General features: G+C 45.6%; 1 protein-coding gene across 1 annotated transcript in view; it reads right to left on the reverse strand.

The window, feature by feature from the left end:
* Positions 1 to 22,452, reverse strand: part of PREP (prolyl endopeptidase) — a 182,890-nt gene extending 160,438 nt beyond the window's left edge. Inside the window, exons 1-6 of the mRNA XM_056566220.1 lie at positions 22,262 to 22,452; positions 18,702 to 18,776; positions 15,388 to 15,521; positions 9,193 to 9,323; positions 4,063 to 4,272; positions 1,323 to 1,444 (exon numbers count right to left, since the gene is read on the reverse strand). Of these exons, the coding sequence (XP_056422195.1) occupies positions 1,323 to 1,444; positions 4,063 to 4,272; positions 9,193 to 9,323; positions 15,388 to 15,521; positions 18,702 to 18,776; positions 22,262 to 22,315 (726 nt within the window). The 5' untranslated portion in view covers positions 22,316 to 22,452. The remainder of the gene's footprint in view (positions 1 to 1,322; positions 1,445 to 4,062; positions 4,273 to 9,192; positions 9,324 to 15,387; positions 15,522 to 18,701; positions 18,777 to 22,261) is intronic.
* Positions 22,453 to 22,812: the final 360 nt, after the last annotated feature.

Here is a 22,812-nt window from a genome sequence, read left to right on the forward strand (position 1 = left end):
GCAGGTGAGGGGACCTGTCAACTGCCATCTTGGTGGTCATCCGATGAGTCTTACTAAGCCCCAGTTATGCTTCAGATGCTGTGTTCAGTATTGATCACAGCATCTAAAGGGTTTATTGTGGGCATCAACGTGATCACGGATGCCCACAATAACCAGCCGGTATCTGGCTGCTGAAAGCTCCTGCGCTCCCTTCGTGTGTAGAAAGTAGATGTACGTCCTGGTGTGTTAAGTACTGGGGCCCCAGGACATAAATCTGGGCCAATGAACCTAAATGTATCAAACTGTGTGAGATAAAACAGAGTGATTTTTCTTATAGCAACCAACCAGCTGTAATAGGTTACTGGGGGAAAAATCACTCCATTTTTTCTCTGACACAGTTTGATAAATCTGGTCCATTGTTCTTAAAGGGGTATTCGATAAAGATGTCTGATCGCGGGGGTCCCGCCACTGGGAACCCCTACGACCTCTCCTGCAGCACCCCGTCATCTGGTGCACCGAGTGAACTTCGCTCCGTGCTTGATGACTGGCGATGCAGGAGCCGGAGGCTAGTGACGTCACAGCCCCACCCCCTCATGATACCACGCCCCACCCACTCAATGTAAGTCTGTGGGAGGGGATGTGGCGGCCACCATGCCCCCTCCTATAGACTTGCAATAAAGTTGCAATAAAGATATGTGTATTTTTTACATTTGACTTGGTACTTATTGTTATAGGTTTGCTGTTTACTAGAGGTGTTTTATTTTTTTATCTTGCAGTGTGTAAGAATGTAAAAACATCAATAAGAATTATTCATAATAAGAATGTGAAATCAGAATTTTAGACATTTTTGCTAATTTATTTAGAAGCAAAAACCTTAACCTTTCTAGAGCTGACCACTCACCAAATTAAGTAATCAGTGGAGAAGGGCCTTGGTAAGAGGGGTGACCAAAGCCTAATGGTCACTCTGGTTAACTAGAGTGCTCTGGACCTCAGACTGAGCAAAATTTTACCTTCTAACAAGACAATGACCTCAAGCACACAGTCAAAACATTACAGGAGTGGCTTAGGGGACAACTCTGAATGTCTTTGATTGGCCCATCCAGATCCTTGACTTGAATCCAGCTGAGCTTCTCTAGAGAGAAAATGGCTGTCTACTGATGACCCCCACGCAACCTGACAGAGCTTGGAAGGATCTGCAGGGAAGAATGGCACACTATCCCCAAATTATCCGAAGAAGAGTGTGCATGGGCTCAAAATGCATAATGATGTTGTAGCTCAGTCTTAAAAAGTTCATATCCCCTAACCACAGTAGTTATTAAGAAAACTAGAAGGCTTTATCTTACCTCAGCACCCCCCATCCATTTAGGCTCATCTAAAAATTCAGCACATAAAATGTCCTTTGATTGGTTGGTCCCGAGGACATGATAAAAGAGTTTCTGATGAATATTGGTTGATGTTTCCGTACCTGTTATACAAAATAAAATTTAAAACAAACAGTTGAACAGCAAACTGCTAAATAAATAATGTAAATAAATAAAACAATAATCTTTGTCTTTTCCACTGGGTGACATGCATAACCTTTAGACTCTTATGGACCATTTACCAACCAGAAAAAAAACAAAAAAAACAAACGAAGAAGCTGCCTGTGAGTGCAATTAAGCTTAGTTGCAATGGTAACAAGAGGGCTCTAGAATTCTGATCTTAACACTTTCCATGTCTTGCCCTTGCTGTGTATTCAGATGAATGCAAGGCTTGATGGAACATATAGACCACACCTAAAACTGAACTAAATCACCAGAAATGTAAAGAATTATAGCCAATAACATCATTTCCTGTAAAAAAAAGCTTTGAGGACCAGATAAAAACAAGCAAGTATTGTAGGAAGCTAACTTATTGATATATTTGCCTTGTAATAGTTTTCTTTTTTTTTCCTTTTTTATGTCAAATGCTTTAATTTGCCCCACAGAAATAAAGATCTTGAAAATCAAGTTAGGAGATCTACCAAAGTGACAAACTTGTGCAGCTCGATGTACTATTATGTCTGATACAATGCCAGGCATCATGACCGACCCGGCCAAACCCATTAACATTACTAGGCCCTATTAGGCGTCGTTGGCATCTGGCATTTAGCACATCTGACATGTCTTTTTTTTTCTTGCAGTGCTTGGACAGAGCAGAACAACAGAAATTAAAAAATGTGGACTTAGCCTTAACCCAGGGGTCTCAAACTCAAATTATCTGGGGGCCACTGTAGGTAGAAGATGGGTGAGGCTTGGCCTCACATATAATGCCCCCCATCATGCTCCCCTCACATATATAATGCCCCCATCATGCGCCCCTCACATATATAATGCCCCCATCATGCACCCCTCACATATAAAATGCCCCATCATGCTCCCCTCACATATATAATGCTCCCTTCATGCGCCCCTCACATATATAATGCTCCCATCATGCGCCCCTCACATATATAATGCCCCATCATGCGACCCTCACATATATAATGCCCCCATCATGCGCCCCTCACATATATAATGCCCCCATCATGCGCCCCTCACATATATAATGCCCCATCATGCGACCCTCACATATATAATGCCCCATCATGCGACCCTCACATATATAATGCCCCCATCATGCACCCCTCACATATAAAATTCCCCATCATGCGCCCCTCACATATAAAATGCCCCATCATGCGCCCCTCACATATATAATGCCCCCATCATGCGCCCCTTATGGTACATCTCCCTGCTGCAGCCTAAAACGTGCCTTTTTTGCCGGGATGCGCGCATTAGGTGACGTCTTCACATGCGCCGCACAGACGCACCGTTCCAGGAAGGCTCGTTAAAGGCTGCAGCAAGGAGATATAAGTACAGCAGCAGTGTGTGCCAACGTGTGTGAAGACTTCCGGCATTTAGCGCTGCTTGCCTGAAGCAGGGCTAAATGCCTGAAGAAATCACCTGCCGGGTGCCCGAGCCATAAAATTTGGTTCCGCAGGCCAGGAGTTTGAGACCCCTGCCGGGGTACTCTGATGGAAAACTGTACTGGTGCCAGAAAGTTAACAGATTTGTAAGTTACTTCTATTTAAAAACTTAATCCTTCCAGTACTTATTAGCAGCTGTATGCTACAGAGGAAATTCTTTTCTTTTTGAATTTCTTTTTTGTGTTGCCCACAGTGCTCTCTGCTGACACCTCTGTCTGTGTCAGGAACTGTCCAGAGCAGCATAAGTTTGCTATGGGGATTTTCTACTGCTCTGGATAGTTCCTGATACGGGCATCAGGTGCCTGCAGAGAGCACTGTGGACAAGACAAAAAAGAAAAAAAAGAATTTCCTCTGCAGTATACAGTTGCTAATAAGTACTGGAAGTACAATTTTTTTTTATAGAAATAATTTACAAATCTGTTTAACTTTCTGACACCAGTTGATTTAAAAAATAAAAATAAAAAGTTTTCCCCCGGAGTACCCCTTTAACAACTTCCCGCTATAGGATGTATGCATATGTCCCAGTACCCGACATGTTTGCGCCCTGGGAAGTATACATACGTCCTGACGATCTCCTGCTCTGTCGCGCACAGCTCAGGAGATTTCCGAAGGGACCTGGTTGTCAATCTCAGCTAGGGTCCCACCACAGCTGCCGGGGCTGCAATCGCGTCGGTCCCGGCAGCATTAACCCAATAAATGCTGTGATCAATCCTGATAACGGCATCTATTGCATTGACAGAGGAAGGGTGCTCCCCCGGGGCTGGATCGCACAGGCTGTAGTGTGTGCAGCTCATCAAGGTCATACTGTGCTGCAGTACAAATGTATTGCAGCATAGAATAACTTGTAAAAAGTGGGAAAAAAAATAAAAAAGAAGGTTCTTCAATAAAAGTATGAAGTGTTAAAAAAATAAATAAAATAAAGGCCCCTTTACCAATAAAAGTCCAGTATTATAAAAAAAAAAAAAATCCCGCACGGTGTACTCCGTAGAACAACAACAAAAAGGCGCAAAATTCGTCAATTTTGGTACAAATAGCAGAATAAAAATGCAATGTGCAATGGTAGCTATTACTTAAAGCAAACTCTAAAACTAACTCACCATCACTTTTGCCTTCTTGTTTAGGATATGAGTTGTAAAACATCCCAACACCATCATGTGTCCAAGACATGCAGCTGAATTTCACCCTTTCCAGAATATCTGGGAGCTCTTCTTGGTTGCTGACTTTCATGAACTTGATTGTAACCCAGTCGGAGCCGCTGTTACTTAACCCATAGGCAAAGTACTCCCCATCTTCGGTGAATGCATAGCCTGGACAAAGGAAACATCACCAATTATTACTTCTATAGGGAGAAACATACTAAAAGAGAGTTGCTGTAGTCCACTACCAAATACAGAATGTAGGCCCGTGCCATTAAGAGATAAAGATAAATAAGCTAGTCCTCTCTACTTGGCAAAATCAGGAGTTAAAATGTAGCTCTGGTTTGAAGCCTGTTGAATTCCAATTATACACTTAATATGTGATCTCTATGAGTCTGACCTACAGAACTGTGAAACGACATCATAAATAATTTGAGGAGCAGATGTAAAGGAAAATCTAGCCATTCAAAGAGCAGAAAATCTAGTCATAGACATAAATGGTTAAAAAATGTGCAGCTTCTGCTGTTAGCCTAAACTTTGTACTATATTGTAAGAACTCAATGGCAACTTTTGTAGTAAACTTGTGCCACTTGCACAACTTTTTTCCCTCCCCTCCTGTCTGCTTAGGAAGAGTGCATGGGTAAAAAAAGGGAAGCTCATATTACTGCTCATTAGATTTTAAGACAGCTGAGAAAGCTTTTCTGATCACAGTAGTTTTAGTAAGAACAGGCTCACTGCTGTGTTATCTGAGGAAAGCTTTCAGACATAAAATCTAATAAGCAGTAATGTGACCCCCCCCCTTTCATGCCAATGGTCTCTCCCTGAGCAGACCAGAGGAGGAGGAGGGAGAGGGAAGGTCTGTGCATTTTTCACCCTGTGACAGGATGTCAAAGCTACAAGGGAAACAGTTAAGCTAATAGGGCTGCACGATATGGGGAAAAAAGTGTGATTGCGATTATGGAGGTAAATATTGCAATTTCAATATGAGATTGTGATATAATAAACAAATTATGAAATCCATGAGATTGGATATGAATTGAGGAGAAATGAGCTTAATTCCTCCCCCGCATTTCACGTGCCTGGTCTATTGAGCAGTGCAACCACATGGGAGGCAGCACTGGAAGTGACTTCCCTTAAGACAATGTTTCCCAACCAGGGTGCTTCCAGGTGTTGCAAAACTACAACTCCCAGAACGTGTGCACAGTCAAAGGCTGTCCAGCAATACAGGCATGCCGGGAGTTGTAGTTTTGCAACATCTGGAGGCACCCTTGTTGGGAAACACTGCCTTAAGCACTGGGAAGGAAGGGGGGAGGGGATAATTTATTCCACCTCGCCTTCTAATAGCCATAAAGTTTCAATTTTCCTACAGACCTGTATGAGGCTTATTTTATGCGCCACCAAATGTACTGTGTAATAATGACATCACTCATTTTACCCAAAAATCGACAAAACAAAAAAAAAAAATATTTTTTCAGAAATTGGGAAAGAAAAGCAATTTAGCAACTTTTGGGGGCGAGTTTCTACTACAAAGTGCACTTTTCATTGAAAACGACACATTATCTTTGTTCTGTAGGTCCATACGATCACAGCGATACACAGTTTTTATAGGTTTTGTTTTAATTTACTTCCTAAAAATTACATATTTTTAATGTTTTTTTAATATACAAAATCAGAATGCTTAAACTGTACCCTTCTGACCCCTAAAATTGTATTACTTTTCCGTCTAAGGGGCTGTATGAGGGCAAATTTTTTGTGCCGTGTTCTGTAGTTTTTGATCGGTACTATTTTTGTTTTGATGGGACATTTTGATCACTTTTTATTAATTTTTTTTCTGGTATATGAAGTGACCAAAAATTTGCAATCCTGGTATTTGGTATTTTTTTTATTTTTTATTTTTTTTTAACATCTACGCCATTGACCATGCTGTTTCATTAGTGTTATATTTTAATAGTTTAGACATTTATGCACGCGGCGACACCACATAGGTTTATTTTTGTTTACATTGTTTGATTTAAAAATGGTGGAAAAAAAGGAGGGGCATGATTTAAACTGTTATTAGGGGAGGAGCTTATTAACATTATCTTTTTACAAAATTAATTTTCTTCAATTTTTAGGGCAGTGTTTTCCAAACAGTGGTCCCGATTAAGAGTGGAGAGTAGTTTTTGTTGTGTTTTGTTTGCTGTTCTGACCTTTTTTTCCATTGTAATTACTAATTTACTCCGCTTTCGGAAACGTAATACATGCTTTAAAGTGTAGGGTTTTCTTCCCTGAAAATTCACATGATTTTCAGAGTGGTTTTCAGAAAAGACGAGTGATTCTGAATGAAATGTAGGGGACATGTCCCTTTTCCCAAAAACCACGCCCGTTTTGTATATTTTTTTTTTTACTCTGCGTTTCAGATTCTGTCGGGTTTTTTCTGTCGCACATTCTGTCGCATTCTGCAACAGCTGGAAACACATTGAGGACTATTACTTGCAATCTTGTGATTGCTGACACTAAGTGCTGTGCTATAGGAGCCCATAGCATAGCACTGATCAGTGTTATTGGCACTCCATTACTACAGGCTGCCTGCATTACTGGAGCACTGATCAGACGAGCCAGAGGCACGTAGGGAATCTCCACCCCTCCTCTCAGCTGATTGGCACCCTGTGGGTTTTGCTGCGGGCGTCCCGATCAGCTCCACTGAGCAACCGGCATGTGTTTTCGTCATTTTAGACTCGCAATAAAAGTTTGAATCACCCCCCCTTTTCCCATAAAAATAAATAAAATATAAACATATGTGGTATCGCCGCGTGCATAAGTGTCCAAACTATAAAAATATATTAATTAAACCGCAAGTTCAATGGTGTGCACATAAAAAAAATTCCAAATCAAAAATAGTGTATTTTTGGTCACTTTTTATACCATAAAAAAATGAATAAGCAATCAAAAAGTCCAATCAAAACAAAAAAAGGTACTGATAAAAACTTCAGATGACGGCGCAAAAAAATTAGCACTCAAAAAATCTCTGCATGCGCGGGAAAAAAAAAATTATAGGAGTCAGAAGAGGACATTTTTAAACGTATAATTTTTCTGCATGTAGTTATGATTTTTCCAGAAGTAAGTCTAAATCAAACCTATATAAGTAGGGTATCATTTTAATCGTATGGACCTACAGAATAAAGAGAAGTTGTTATTTTTACCGAAAAATGTACTACGTAGAAACGAAAGCCCTGAAAATTTACAAAATGGAGTTACTTAAAGTACAGTGCATCAAAGACGCCGTGCACTAGTGCGTCAATAACATAACATGGACAGAATAAACAATAATGGTTTCTTTTGAAGGACTGAAAAAGAACAGGTATATAGGAAAGTTCAATAACTTTTCAGCATATAATGAATACCCTGAAGAACGTATCCCCCTTTAAAATGTCAGAACTACACTGCTCAAAAAAAATTAAAGGGAAAAACTAAAGTGAACACAAACAACACAATGTAACTCCAAGTCAATCAAACTTCTGTGAAATCACACTGTCCACTCAGGAAACACCACTGATTGACAATCAATTTCACATGCTGTCGTGCAAATGGAACAGACAACAGGTGGAAATTATAGGCAATTAGCAAGACACCCCCCAATAAAGGAGTGTTTCTACAGGTTGTGACCACAGACCACTTCTCAATTTCTATGCTTCATGGCTGATGTTTTGGTCGCTTTTGAATGCTGGCGGTTCTTTCACTCTAGTGGTATTATGAGACCGAGTCTACAACCCACACAAGTGGCTCAGGTAGTGCAGCTCATCCAGGATGGCACATCAATGCGAGCTGTGGCAAGAAGGTTTGCTGTGTCTGTCAGCGTAGTGACCAGAGCATGGAGGCGCTACCAGGAGACAGGCCAGTACTTCAGGAGACATGGAGGAGGCCGTAGGAGGGCAACAAACTAGCAGCAGGATCACTACCTCCGCCTTTGTGCAAGGAGGAGCAGCACTGCCAGAGCCCTGCAAAATGGCCTCCAGCAGGCCACAAATGTGCATGTGTCCACTCAAACGATAAGAAACAGACTCCAAGAGGGTGGTATGAGGGCCCAACGTCCACAAATGGAGGTTGTGCTTACAGCCCAACATCATGCAGGACGTTTGGCATTTGCCAGAGAACACCAAGATTGGCAAATTCTGGTGCCATGTGCTCTTCACAGATGAAAGCAGGTTCACACTGGGCACATGTGACAGAAGTGACAGAGTCTGGAGACGCCATGGAGAACATTCTGCTGCCTGCAACATCCTCCAGCATGACCGGTTTGGCGTTGGGTCAGTAACGGTGTGGAGTGGCATTTCTTTGCGGGGACGCACAGCCCTCCATGTGCTTGCCAGAGGTAGCCTGACTGCCATTAGGTCCCGAGATGAGATCATCAGACCCCTTGTGAGACCATATGCTGGTGTGGTTGGCCCTGGGTTCCTCCTAATGCAAGACAATGCTAGAACTCATGTGGCTGGAGTGTGTGAGCAGTTCCTGCAAGAGGAAGGCATTGATGCTATGGACTGGCCCGCCCGTTCCCCAGACCTGAATTGGATTGAGCACATCTGGGACATCATGTCTCGCTTCATCCACCAACGCCACGTTGCACCACAGACTGTCCAGGAGTTGGCAGATGCTTTAGTCCAGGTCTGGGAGGACATCCCTCAGGAGACCATCCACCACCTCATCTGGAGCATGCCCAAGTGTTGTAGGGAGGTCATACGGACATGTGGAGGCCACAAACACACTACTGAGCCTCATTTTGACTTGTTTTAAGGACATTACATCAAAGTTGGATCAGCCTATAGTGTGTTTTTCCACTTTGATTTTGAGTGTAACTCAATATCCAGACCTCCATGGATTGACAAATTTGATTTCCATTGATAATTTTTGTGTGATTTTGTTGTCAGCACATTCAACTATGTAAAGACGATAGAATTCCATACGATTAGTTAATTCACTCATTCATATCTAGGATGTTATCTTAGTGTTCCCTTTATTTTTTTGAGTAGTGTATAAATGTACCTAATAATATGGACTTTACACACATGAATTTTTATCAGTTAAACTTTTAAAGTCTAAAGAAAGTTATCCAACCTCGCAATGCAACAGTTCCATCTTCAGAAAAAGTATTAGGATCAAGAAAAACCCGTGGTTCAGCTTCTAGAGAATCTTGGACATACATGACTCTTTGATTCTGAAGGCCAGAATTGTAGAAATAGAAATACCTTAAATGAGAAAGAAAATGGGTGTTATATGGGACACCACTGACAAAAAAACAAGCTTATCAACATATTTTAGTTGTATTTTGTTCACAGATTATGGACAAAAAAAAGATTTTTTTCGTACTTACCGTAAAATCTCTTTCTCGAAGGATCCATTGGGGACACAGACTGCGGGTATACACTGCTGTCTCTAGGAGGTTTGACACTATGGTAACAGAAAAGTTGGCTCCTCCCAGCAGGGTATACCCGCCTCCAGGTCACTGAGCTGATCAGTTTCAGTCCCTGAGCAATAGGAGGAGACCGACAGGTCAAAGAAAAGACCAAGAACTGTCCGAGAACCAGAAAAAAATAACTGAACACACCCTCGGACAGATAACCGAAAAGAAAACCCAGAAAGGGTGGGAGCTGTGTCAACCAATGGATCCTTCGAGAAAGAGATTTTACGGTAAGTACAAAAAAAAATCTCCTTTTCGGCTCCATTGGGGGACACAGACCGTGGGACGTACCAAAGCCATCCCTTGGGTTGGTAGAAAATCAGTCAGGTAGACGGCTGAACCACAGCCGCCTGCAACACTTTGCGGCCCAGACTAGCATCAGCCGATGCAAAGGTATGAATCTGGTAGAACCTCGAGAAAGTATGCAAAGACGACTAGGTGGCCGCCTTAGAGATCTGCGAGGCTGAGGCCCTGTTGCGGAGGGCCCAGGATGCTCCAACAGAACGGGTGGAATGAGCCAAAACCCTAAAGGGTGGGATCTTCCGCTTGCAGCGGTAAGCTTCCGAAATAGCAGATCGGATCCACCGAGAAATGGTGGCCTTGGAAGCAGGTTGTCCCTTACGACGACCTTCCGTAAGGACGAAAAAGGAATCGCACTGACGAAAGGAAGAGGTGACAGATAGGTCCTAACCGCCCGTACAACATCCAGCTTGTGGAGTAAATGCTCCCTGGGATGAGAAGGAGCGGGACAAAAGGACGGAAGGACGATGTCCTCATTGAGATGAAAAGCCGAAACGACCTTTGGCAAAAAGGAAGGATCCGGACGGAAAACAACCTTGTCCTGATGAATCACCAGAAAAGGAGAGCAGCAGGAAAGAGCTCCGAATGGAGGTGATCGCTATAAGGAAAGCCACCTTCCAGGAAAGGAGGTTAAGAGAAATCTCCCTGAGAGGTTCAAAGGGCGAGCCTTGCAGGGCACCTAGGACGAGGTTTAAGTCCCAAGGGGGAGAAGGGGACCGATAAGGAGGGGCAGCATGAGCCACGCCCTGGAGAAAGGTCCGGACATGAAAATTAGATGCCAGGGGGCACTGAAATAGAATAGAAAAGGCCAAAACCTGACCCTTAAGGGAGCTGAGAGCCAGCCCGTTCCAACCCCAACTGCAAAAAAGAAAGATGACGGGGAACAGAAAAAAATCACCAGCGAGAAGGCCTGAGATTCGCACCAACGAAAATAAGACTGCCAAGTAAATTTTTGCAGAAGAGGGCTTGTGAGCCCTGAGCATGGTGCAAATCACCTGCGAGGAGAAACCGCGGGCCCTTAAAACCGCGGTCTCAACCGCCACGCCGTCAAATGCAGCAACTGTAAACTGGGGTGGCAAAGGGGACCTTGTGACAGTAGGTCTGGCCGAAGAGGAAGACTCAACGGGACATCGTCCAGGAGCCTGACCACATTGGTGTACCACGCCCTCCGGGGCCAGTCCGGAGCCACGAGGATGGCGGGGACGCCCTCTGCTTTGAGCTTCCTCAGGACCCTGGGAAGGAGAGGAAGAGGGGAAACAGGTAGGGCAGAGCAAAACCCGACCACGGAATCACCAAGACATCTACTGCTAGGGCCAGGGGATCCACGTCTGGAGTGCCCCAGAGGTCGCAGATCTGCGTGAACACCTCTGGATGCAGAGACCACTCTCCGGGGTTGGCCGAGGACTGGCTGAGAAAGTCCGCTTCCCAGTTGAGTACTCCCGGAATGTGAATCGCCGAAACACTGTGTTCTGCCCAGAGAAGAATCTTCGTCACTTCGGCCATGGCTGCTGAGCTGCGAGTGCCGCCTTGCCGGTTGATGTACGCCACGGCCGTGGCGTTGTCCGACTGGTCCCGGACAGGACGGCCCTGAAGAAGGGACTCCCAATGGAGCAGACAGAGATGAATCACCCTCAGTTCCAGGATGTTTATGGAAAGAAGGGCTTCTTGGGGAGACCAGCGGCCCTGAACCGTCCGGTCCCTGAAAACGCCGCCCCAGCCCGACAGACTGGCACCCATTGTGACCACCTACCAATGGAGGGGAAGGAATGATCTTCAGGGGGACCGGAGCCACCAGAGAAGTGACTGACGAGACCGTAGAGATAGAACAATTTTGCGGTTGAGAAACAGAGGAGACCTGTCCCACCGAGAGAGAATCGCCAGTTGAAGAGGACGGTAATGAAACTGGGCAAAGGGCACAGCCTCCATGGATGCCACCATTTGACCCAGGACTTCCATGCAAAGACGGATGGAAACCGGGACCGGCTTCCGAAGGGAGCGGACTCCCGACAAGAGGGTCAATCATTTGTCCGGCAGAAGGCGAATCCGAGCAGCGGCCGTGTCGAATTGAAGTCCCAGAAAGACCAGGGACTGAGTGGGGGAGAGGACAGACTTGTTCCAGTTGACCATCCAGCCGAAGCGAGGTGGGAGCCTTGATGAGGTCATCCAAGTAGGGAATCACTGAGACCCCTCTTGACCGTAAAAGGGCAATCACTGGCACCAGGATCTTGGTAAAGACCTGAGGAGCAGTGGCCAGGCCGAAGGGGAGGGCTAAAAATTGAAAAAGACCCTACGGAACCGCAAAGCGGAGGAACCGCTGATGGCCGGCAAATATTGGAACATGGAGGTAGGCATCTTTGATGTCAACCGAGGAAAGAAACTCCCCTTGATCCATGGATGCCACCACCGATCGGAGAGATTCCATACGGAAATGACGGATTAGAAGATGTTGGTTGAGACGCTTGAGATCCAAGATTGGCTGCACAGAACCGCCTTTCTTGGCGACCACGAAAACATTGGAATAGAAACCCCGAAACCGTTCCTCGGAAGGAACTGGGATAGTGACCTCCTGGATAAGAAGGGACTGAAGGGCCCCCCCCCCCCCCCCAAACCCTGGATAAGAAGGGACTGAAGGGCCCCCCCCCCCCCAAATTCCTTTGCTAGGGAAAAAAACGATCCCTCGGAAGGGAGGCAAATTCTATCCGGTACCCGTTTGACACAACATCCCTGACCCAGGAGTCCTGAATGTGCGTGATCCAGGCTTCTCGAAAGAACAAGAGACGACCTCCCACCCAAGAAAAATCTGCGGGCGGGAGCATCCCTTCATGCGGAAGTGGGCTTGCGGGTTCCCAAACGGTTATCCGACTTCCAAGAGGGGCGTGCCCGGGAAGTAGGGACCTTTTTGTCCCGCGCAGACGCCTACCCTTTATTGGAACCAAAAGTCCGAAAGGAGTGAAAAGAAGAGGACTTCCTACGGAAAGAAGTGATAGCCTTGTTCTGGGGCAGCAAGGAACTCTGGCCACCTGTCGCCTCTGAGATAATCTCATCAAGGCGCTTGCCAAAAAGCCGTGAACCGGTAAACGGAATTTCAGTGAGAGACTTTTTGGAGGAGGCATCCGCGTTCCATGCTTTAAGCCATATGGAGCGATGAAGGGCTACCAGGTTCCCGGTGGCAGATGCCGCACAACGGGCTGACTGCATGGAAGCAGAAAACAAAAAGTCTCCGGCTTTAGAACATTGAAGAGCTAGAGCTGACAATTCATCCTTAGGGGCTCTTGAAAGAATACCCTGACGGAGTTGGGAATGCCAAACCGAAAGGGCCTTAGATACCCAGGCAGAAGCGAAGATAGGAAGCAGGGAGGAATCGGCTGCTACGAAGGCATGCTTTGCTAAGGTCTCTACCTTCTTGTCTGCCGGATCCTTGAAAGCAGCTGTATCCGCCAGCGGCAGCGTAATAGCCTTGGAAAGGGCGGGAAACCGGTGGGTCCACTGATGGAGGGAAAGTCCACTTAGAGATGAAGTCCTTGGCGAAAGGATATCGCACTTGGATTTTCTTAGGACCCTGAAACTTCCTATCAGGATGCCTCCAGGCCGATTCCAGAATGGCGTCAAATTCAGCATGAGAGCTGAACACCTTGGGTGCCGGTCGGGCACGATGAAAGGAAACTTTTGGAGTCATGTCCGAAGTTTCCTGGTCCTCTAGATGAAAGGTGTCTCTTATGGCCGAAACCAATGAGTTCACCGTGTCCACTGTGTCCGATCGGTCCTCTGAGTCAGATGCCGAATCGGAAACCTCGTCCGCAAGTTCTCCAGGAGAGTGTGAACGAGTGGATGCAGTCCTGGAGGAGGGAGACTTCGACCGGGTGTGCGGCTCTGGAGAGCCAGAGCGGTGACCACGGGAACACCTTCTGGAAGAATGGCGTTTGCGGCCAGAAGGAGCGGTGAGGCGAGACCTACAAGGGGATCGCCCGTGTCTACCAGAAGACCCAGGGGATGAGTCAGAGGAGACACCTCTAGAAGGCTTGTGAGAGCGTGAAGCATGGGGAGAGGGGGAGCGGGTCCCCCTGGAGGGCCGGTGTAAGGTGGACCTCTCCAAGGCAGTCACCACAGAACGGGAGACCTGAGAAAAAATCGGATATGGACTGGGGGAGGGAAGAAACCCAGGCTGGAGGGGCGGCCAAAAACACGGGGTCTACTAAAGCATCCGGGGCAGAAATGGCAGGGGTGTTCAGCAGAACCAGTGGGTTCAGCAGAACCTGGCATTTTTGCATTACAGCTTTTACAGGTGTAATGAGTATTCCAGTTAACTGTTTAGAGGGAGGAACAGTTCTGGGCACGGACATAAAAAATGAACTCTCTCACCCGAGCGAGAGAGAGCGAGAGAGAGCGAACGCCGGCCAATAGTAATGGAGGGCCAGGTGCAAGGGCTCTGTTGATTGGCCCTTGCAGCTCCCATGTGCGCTCACAGCGCTGATTGGTGGCCAGTTCGCTCCTCTGTAGAAGAAATAATAATGGCGCCCGCTCCCGGCCCCGAGCGCACATGAGAAGACATATGCTCTCCGGGGGAACGCAGCTGCCGAAACTAAAGTAAAGTGAAAGTAAAAACGAGCGCTATGCACTCGTAGAGAAAAGTGCCGAGCCGCGGCTGCTGGAGGCAGCCGCGAAGTAACTGTGCCCCAAACACACTGACTGCACAAAAGACTGCTCCCCCATATAATAAAGGTGCTCCTTTCCTGCAGTGAATTTCCCATGGCCAGCCCCATCTCACACTGCTCAAGTATGAGCTAGTGGTCCCAAAACAGGGAGACTCCAGATGTTGCAATCCGACCTAAGGGGAGGAAAATATACTCACCTTAGTCTGAAGAACTTACCTTAAGAAGTCTTTAGAATGTAATCTTCAGTCAGCATTGTCACCTGCAGCAAGCCAAGCGAGGCGAACAAGGAAGTAGGGGGACCCGGACCCATGAGGTACAACCCCAAGCGCTGACCGTTGCCGAGAGGGGGTTAACAGTACATCCCAGATGCCTGCCACCTCTCGCAATGGGGAAACAGTGAACCGCAGTTCCCGAGTCCCCACCTGAAAATGGAAAGAAAAAAGTAATAAAAGAACTAACACATTCCCTAACTAGGAAAATAAAAGACCTGGTCTGAGGAAAACCCCAGACCAGTGTCTATCCTCCTTAGACACTAAGCTGAAACTGATCAGCTCAGTGACCTGGAGGCAGGTATACCCTGCTGGGAGGAGCCGACTTTTCTGTTACCATAGTGTCAAACCTCCTAGAGACAGCAACGTATACCCGCGGTCTGTGCCCCCCAATGGAGCCGATAGAGAAATCTGTATCATTACCAATAATAACACCAAGGAAATATATAAAAATGGTACAGAAATAAAGCCTCAAAGGGGACAAAAAAGTATATATAATTTTTATTTTTTACTATTGTATATTACAAATATACATATAATAGAATTATCTACATTATACCAAAAGTTTGTTAACAACAGATACACTTTAAGCCAAACTCATGTAGTCAAAAATCATGAATGTTTTACTTACCTCTTCCCTTTCTTAAAATGGCAGCTATATTTGGGATAGTCATAAAGCTCTGTCATCCGTTCTTTAAACAGCTGTCTGACTGGGCATTGCTCAAGAAATGGCATTGTAAGTTTGTTCTGAGCCTCAACAAAGGCCTGAGAATGAAGAAAGGCCACATCACACAACTGCAGTTTAGACATTCAATGGCTCATCATTCTGTACAGAATATGAAAGAATAATTCTGAAATTTAACTCCAGTGTGGTCAATGAGAAAGGCCCATATCACACATGAGCCACAAACAGGGCCCAGATGGCATCCATCACAGAAAAAAGCAAAGTGGAGGCGGAATTTTAACATTTTATTTTTTTATTTTTTTTTATTTTAATCAATTTTTTTCTGTAACAGTAGGTGTTTAAAAAGAAATACAACTCAAGATTTATTCCTCGAATTCTGACGTAGTTAGAAATATCCCATATGTTGCCTTTGCTTGGGATCAGTGACAGAGGGAGCTCCCTCCCTCTGTTACCCTAGTAGACGCTGCGGCCTCAGTGACCGCAGCATCTACAGGGTTAACCCAGGATCAGAGTGGCCTTCTCCGATGGGGCCTCCCTCACCACCAATTGCTTCACACAGAAAAGCGACGGAGGAGAAGGGGAAGGATCCCTGCACCAGATCCCTGCTATTGGTCTGTCTGTACTGACTGACCAATCAAAGCGATCGCCGGCCTGGAGACTGCTGCGATTGGTCCCTGGCCGGCTTCAGGCAGGCTCGGCTGTGCAGCACAGCCGAGCTCAATAATCTGTCACAGCGCCCGGCGGCACTGTAACAATTTATTCTTATCAGGTACATGTAAGTGGTGATGCGGGAAGTCACCCCTAATCACCACGTTCACGTACCTGATTTTGCAGGAAGGGGTAAAGGGTTGAATATAGTTCAGAAGGGAAGTATTTTAAATAAGAAACTGAACACAAGAACAGGGTGTACACTCTAAGGTTAGTTGGGAAAAAAATCTAAAGCAATGTCAGAAAATATTAATTTACTTAAATATTAGATGCTTGAAGCGAACTTCAAGCAGATGTGGTTGGTAAATCCATATAGTTAGTATATGTAAGCATGCCTGGAATAAACCTATATCTATCCTGACATGCAGAAATGTTTCAGTACAAGCGATCAGAAAATTGAGATGTCACCTAAAAGTAATATTTCCTGTGGATATGCCCTGCTCCTATCTTGAACAAGAGCCCCCCGGCTTTCCTGCAGCCATTAGAGGAGGCCAGAAAAACAAAAAACAGCCAAGCAGGCAGGCTGTCTTGTGTAAAGAGATATTCACACATGGAAAAATGTGCGGAATGTCCACCTGGAAAAAACACAGGCAGACATTCCACACATTTGCATGTTCCGCCACCGCTAGGACCGTTCAGAAATAAACCACCTCCATAGGCGGCAATGCAGGTTCACTTTCTGCAGAGGCCGGAATCGGGATTTCCATAGCAGAAACATCTGTCGCAGAAATTCTGCCCTGTGCATGGTGCAGCAGAACCCCAATGGAATTATTGCTGCAGCGGACTTTCCAAACTGAATATTTCCACAGAATTTTGCTCAGAATTCTGTGTGAACATAGCCTAACTCCGATAGAGGTTGATGAGTGTTGCTCTGTGAGCTACACTGTTTATTTAACTTGGGGGGGGAGGGGTTCCTTAAACAATATGGCTTGTGGTGCTACAATGTTTATGCAATTTATATTAATCTCTATGGAAATCACATAAAGCAGCCCAGTTGGCAGTTTTCAGCTTTCCAACCATTTTCATGCACCGCAAGCAGGCCAAAGGTGGGGGTCCTTGTTCTCAAGAGGTGGGACCTGCGTCTATTAACCCGTCCAGGACACAGGGCGTAAAGGTAGGCCCTGATGTCCTGGTACTTAAGGACCCAGGGCATACCCGTTAACGTAACCCAGGCCGTACCCGTTAATCCCATGAACGGGGTTTAAACCGTTCTCGCGAGCAGAGAACGGTTTAAACCCATGGGTCCTGGTTGCTATGGGCAGTCAGGGCCCACGGCTAATGCCGTGCATGTTATAGCCCCCTGTGGGGCTAAAAAAAATTAAAATTTAATTTAAGTGAATTAACCCCTTCCCTACTAAAAGTTTAAATCACCCCCTATTCCCATTTTTTAAAATAATCATTAGTGGTACCGTCGGTTGCGTAAACTATTAAAATATAAGGTTAGCTAAACAGCATTACAAGTAAAAAATACCGTACAAGTAAAAAATACCAAAGTCCAAAATTGTGCATTTTTTGTCGCTTCATATAAAAAATAAAAAACTGCCGTATTTATCGGCATATCACACGCCTATTTTTAGGTGGGTTATACGCTGATAAACTATTTTTGACCCTGCAGAAGACGCTGCAGTTCAATGATTTAAAGCTGGCACTTTAAATCATTGAACTGCAGTGGCTTCTGCAGGGCCAGAGTCCCACCACCACACAATGCACTGCGCAATGTCGAGTGATGTCCTAAACGTGACTTTACTCGTCAGTGCGCGGCGCACAGTGACAGCTCAGGACACCGCCGGAGCATGAACGAGCGAGGTTCCCAGGACATGTAACTATGAAACCGGGGATGGGCAGGGAATCAGGCAGCAGTGAGGAGGGAATTTGGCAGCGGCGGCGGGACTCTGGCTCCGCAGAAGCCGCTGCAGTTCAATGATTTAAAGGGCTTCTGCAGGGAGAGAAACAGTTTATCGAGGTTTACCCACACACACACGCACCCTCATTTTAACAAGGATATTTGGGTAAAAAACATTTTTTACCCAAATTTACTTGGAAAAGTGAGGGTGCATGTTATAGACCGGTGTGTGGTATACCACAATTAATACGGTAATAAAAAGCAATCAAAAAGTCCCATAAAAACAAAAATGGTACCGATAAAAACTACAGACCACAGCGCAAAAAATTAGCCCTCATGTAGCCCCGTATGCGGAAAAATAAAAGGGGACGGAAGATAATTTTAAACATGCATGTAGTTAGGATAAAATAAAACCTAAATAAATTGGGTATTCTTGTAACCGTATGGACCTACACAAAAAGGTCAGGTGTCATTTTTACCAGAAATTGCACTGTGTAGAAACGGGAGCCCCCAAAAGGGTCTGTAGGTGCAAAATTGAAAGCGGAATGATTTTTAGAAGGAGGAGGAAAAAAACGAAAGTGCAAAAACGAAAATTGGCTGGTCCTTAAGGTCAAAATGGGCTTGGCCCTTAAGGGGTTCAACATAAGGAATAGGATAGGAATACGCCTTTTAACCTATATATTTATTATATGCCTAGTCAAAGAAATACCTTTGTCTGCTCACTGTCTGGATCTTCCAGCCACCTGTATGGATCAGGCACTTTAACCCCATGGTAGTCATCTATCTGCAAAACACACAAGGGCAATATTTATACAATGTTCACATGTCTAGTGAGGTAGTTAAATGTGTTATCCGGTGGTGGTAGGATTTAGAAAAACTCAGGAACGCAGAGTCTGAAGCCTCGCGGTGAGTGCGGATATCTTTTTTTCTTCAATATTACATAGTATCTGACGCATTTTTGTATCAATTGTTTCCAGCACCTCCGCTGACTCCACACACCAACGTCTCCGCTGCTGCTCCCTCCCTGGACATAGGGTTCTTACTCAGTTAACCCTTGACACTCCTTTATAAGTGGTGCTGTCTTAGAAATCTATTCACACATAGATAGAGATATATATATATATAACACCTTTACTCACCCTTAAGCTGTGCCTCCTGTGTCCTGCTCTGGTCCTCTGTCTGGACTGCCCCGGGCCCAACGTGTTATACTGCTGCTTAGAGAGTCGCTGGCTGAGGGAGCACATCGCTGCGGCCAGAGATTCACTGAGTGGCACTATCACACGTTGGGCCTTGGTGCCTCCTGGGCGCAGCACATCCCGCTGCAGCTCAGGAAGATGATCACACTGGGGGACTGGAGCAGGACACCAGAGGCATCACAGGAACACTGGAGGTAAGTAAAGGTTTTTTTTTTATATCTCACACAACGAGCATAGTTTTAAAATCACCCCCCAACCCACCCCTGCCAGATAACCCCGCTAAGCAGGAAACACTTTAATAAACTATATCATATAGTAATGTGTAACAACCCAAACTAACCCAATAAGGGGGAAGTTGACATGTAGCCAACCAGCCCATAGGCTCAAATATGCCAAATGTAGTCTAATTGGGGGAGACTTATGAAAACCTGTCCAGAGAAAAAGTTGCCAAGTTGCCCATAGCAACCAGATTGCTTCTTTAATTATTCAGAGGTCTTTTCAAAAATGAAAGAAGCAATCTGATTAGTTGCTATGGGCAACAGGCTTGCAGGACACCAGGAGGATCCCTACCTGCCTCCTGCGTGTCCGATCGCCGAATGACTGCTCCGTGCCTGAGATCCAGTTAACACTGATCAATGCCATGCCATCAGATAACACTGATCAATGCCATGTTAACGCATGGCAGTGAACAGGTGTAAGAGATCAATGTGTGCAATGTTATAGTCCCTTAAAGAGTAGCTCCCACCATCCTATAAAAAATTGTTTCTGTCCCTGCCTATTGCACATCTATCCCTAACCCCCTCCCTGCTTTTCATTTTTTTTTTTTTACTATATTAAAAAAAAAAAAAATTTTGGTCTGCCTGGTAGTGTGCTCACTACCAGGCAGACTTGCCCAGCAGGCACCACGTCACTGATGCCTGCTTGGGGGGACTTCTGCCCTTAGTTCATCTACACAGGGTGCCTCCAGCTGTTTCACCACCACAACTCCCAGCTTGCCCTGACATCTATTGGCTGTCAGGGCATGCTGGGAGTTGTAGTATTGAAACAGCTGGAGGCACCCAGTGTAGATGAACTATAACTTAGTGCCATGCGGCGCTACGCCCGCCGCCGCCGCATACCCCGTTCCCTCCGTCACCCCCCCTCCCTCCGCATACCCTGTTCCCTCCGTCACAGCCCCCCCCCCCCCCCCCCCCCGCATACCCAGTTCCCCCTGTCACAGCCCCCCCCCCCTCCCCTCCCGCATACCCAGTTCCCCCTGTCACAAACACCCCCCTCCTTCTGATGCTTACTGATACTGCAGAGTCCGGCTGCGGGCGTGCAGGGGCAGCGGCGGAGACGACGTGTGCGGGAGGAGTGGCCTCCCAGCCAGTGGCCGGGGAGCCAATGCGCTCACTCCCGCCAGTCTGATTGACAGGCAGGGAGCGAGCGCAGTGTAAATGAATTAGGACCGATTGCCCGGCCACAATCAGTCCGAATTCAGGCGTGACGTCACGCCGTGCTGCAGCCGGCCACTAGGAGGGAGACCCCTAGTGGACGGTTTTCATAGGTAAAATTCACCCTCAAAAATAAATAATGAAAATATATTACAGATATGTTGTAGTACATAAGTACTACAACATATCAAAAAATAAAGTTGGTGACAGTGCCCATTTAATGGCGTACACGTAAAAAATTCAAAAGTCCAAAATAGCGCATTTTTGGTCACATTTTATACCATTAAAAAAAAAGTATAAAAAGTGATCAAAAAGTCCAATCAAAACAAAAATGGTACCGATAAAGGCAAAAATTAGTTATAGGGGTCAGAAGATGACATTTTTAAACGTATACATTTCCCTGCATGTAGTTATGATTTTTTCAGAAGTACGACAAAATCAAACCTATATAAGTAGGGTATCATTTTAACCGTATGGACCTACAGAATAAATATCAGGTGTCATTATTACCTTAAATTGTACTGCGTAGAAACGGAAGCCCCCAAAATTTTCAAAATGGCATTTTTTCTTCAATTTTGTCACACAATTATTTTTTTTCCCGTTTCGCGGTGGAGTTTTGGGTAAAATGACTAAGGTCACTGCAAACTAGAATTGGTGGCGCAAAAAATAAGCCATAATATGGATTTTTAGGTGGACAATTTAAAGGGTTATGATTTTTAAAAGATTAGGAGGAAAAAAAAGAAAATGCAAAAACTGAAAAACGCTGGGGGTTAAAACATGGATAAGGCTGGGTTCACATCACGTTTTTTGCCATACTGTTTTCAATCCTTTTTTCTAAAGAGAACCGTATGGCAAAAAAACGGATGGAACAGTATGGGAAAAAGTAAACCGTACACTGTTTGTAAAAGTGCATACAGTTCCGTCCGTTCTTATTTTTTTTTTTTTAAAACATAAGTTTTTGAAAATTTTGTCCATTTTTAATGGGAGGGGTCTTGGGTGGGGACTTTTGGATGCAAATGCGCATGTGCAAAGTAAAAACCGTATACATGTGCATTTCCCATTTACGTCCATGTTTAAAAAAAACATATGCAGTTGCAGTAGTTTTTGAACCGGAGACAAAACCGTGGTCAACCACGCTTTTGAGTACGGGAGAAAACCATATTGCAAGCAAACCGTACGCAACCGGGTGCGTACGGTTTTCGATTATTTGTCTATGTATATGGTTTTCAATACGGTTTCATACGTTTTCAATAATGAAAACGTACACGGGAAATGTACTTGAAAAACGTGCTGTGAACACACCCTAACCCCTTTATCCATTTGTGGTGTGCATTATCAAAATGTGGGTCAGAAAAAACTGGAAAGCTTTTCCCCATAACAACCAATCACAGCTCATCTTTCACTTTACCAGAGCTCATTGAGATACAAAACCTGAGCTGTGATTGGTTGTTAGATAGACCAGGGAATGTGTCTTATGTTAATAGACTAGTGCTCAGCTATCATTCTGCCCTGTCCTCGCTGAATGTCCCTGTATATGGTAGGTGTATGTAAAGACAGGCGCCGCAGTATGTGAGGAACCGGCTGGTGACAAAGCACTCTCCGCCATGTACACATACACCGGCCGGGGGCCATGCACTCACTGCGCTCTGGTCTCGGAGGACTTCCGGGTAGCTGAAGGTCCGGGGCTGCTGCATCTTCTCTAAGGGGCTGAGGACCAGACAAAGACCGCGCTGCTAGACACACGCCGGGGAGAGCTTACTCTACAGCCGGCGCCTCCTTTCGGCCTGACTGGGGAGAGCTGTGGTCGCTGAGTAATGACGACATGTAGTAGTGAGGAGTCAGTCATGTGTGTGCCGGGCAAAGGGAGCCAGGAGGGGGCGCTCTTCCCGGGAACTAGTACATATATAATACCTTCGGACATTGTAAGCCAGTGTTTCCCAACTAGTGTGCCTTCTGCTGTTGCAAAACTACAACAACCGGTCAGCCTTTGTCACAAAACTACAACTCCCAGCATGCCTGGACAGCCAAAGGCTGTCCGGGCATGCTGGGAGTTGTAGTTTTGCAACAGCTGGTTGGGAAACACAGGTGTTAGCATACAGGTGTATATGTATATCTAACACAAAGGCCCTTATTTACTGAGGGTATGTTCACACTACGTAATTCCAGCGGAATTCCGCAAACGGAATTCCGT

This window comes from Hyla sarda, chromosome 3, assembly GCF_029499605.1.
Source record: "Hyla sarda isolate aHylSar1 chromosome 3, aHylSar1.hap1, whole genome shotgun sequence".
In the NCBI taxonomy this organism is placed as follows: domain Eukaryota; kingdom Metazoa; phylum Chordata; class Amphibia; order Anura; family Hylidae; genus Hyla; species Hyla sarda.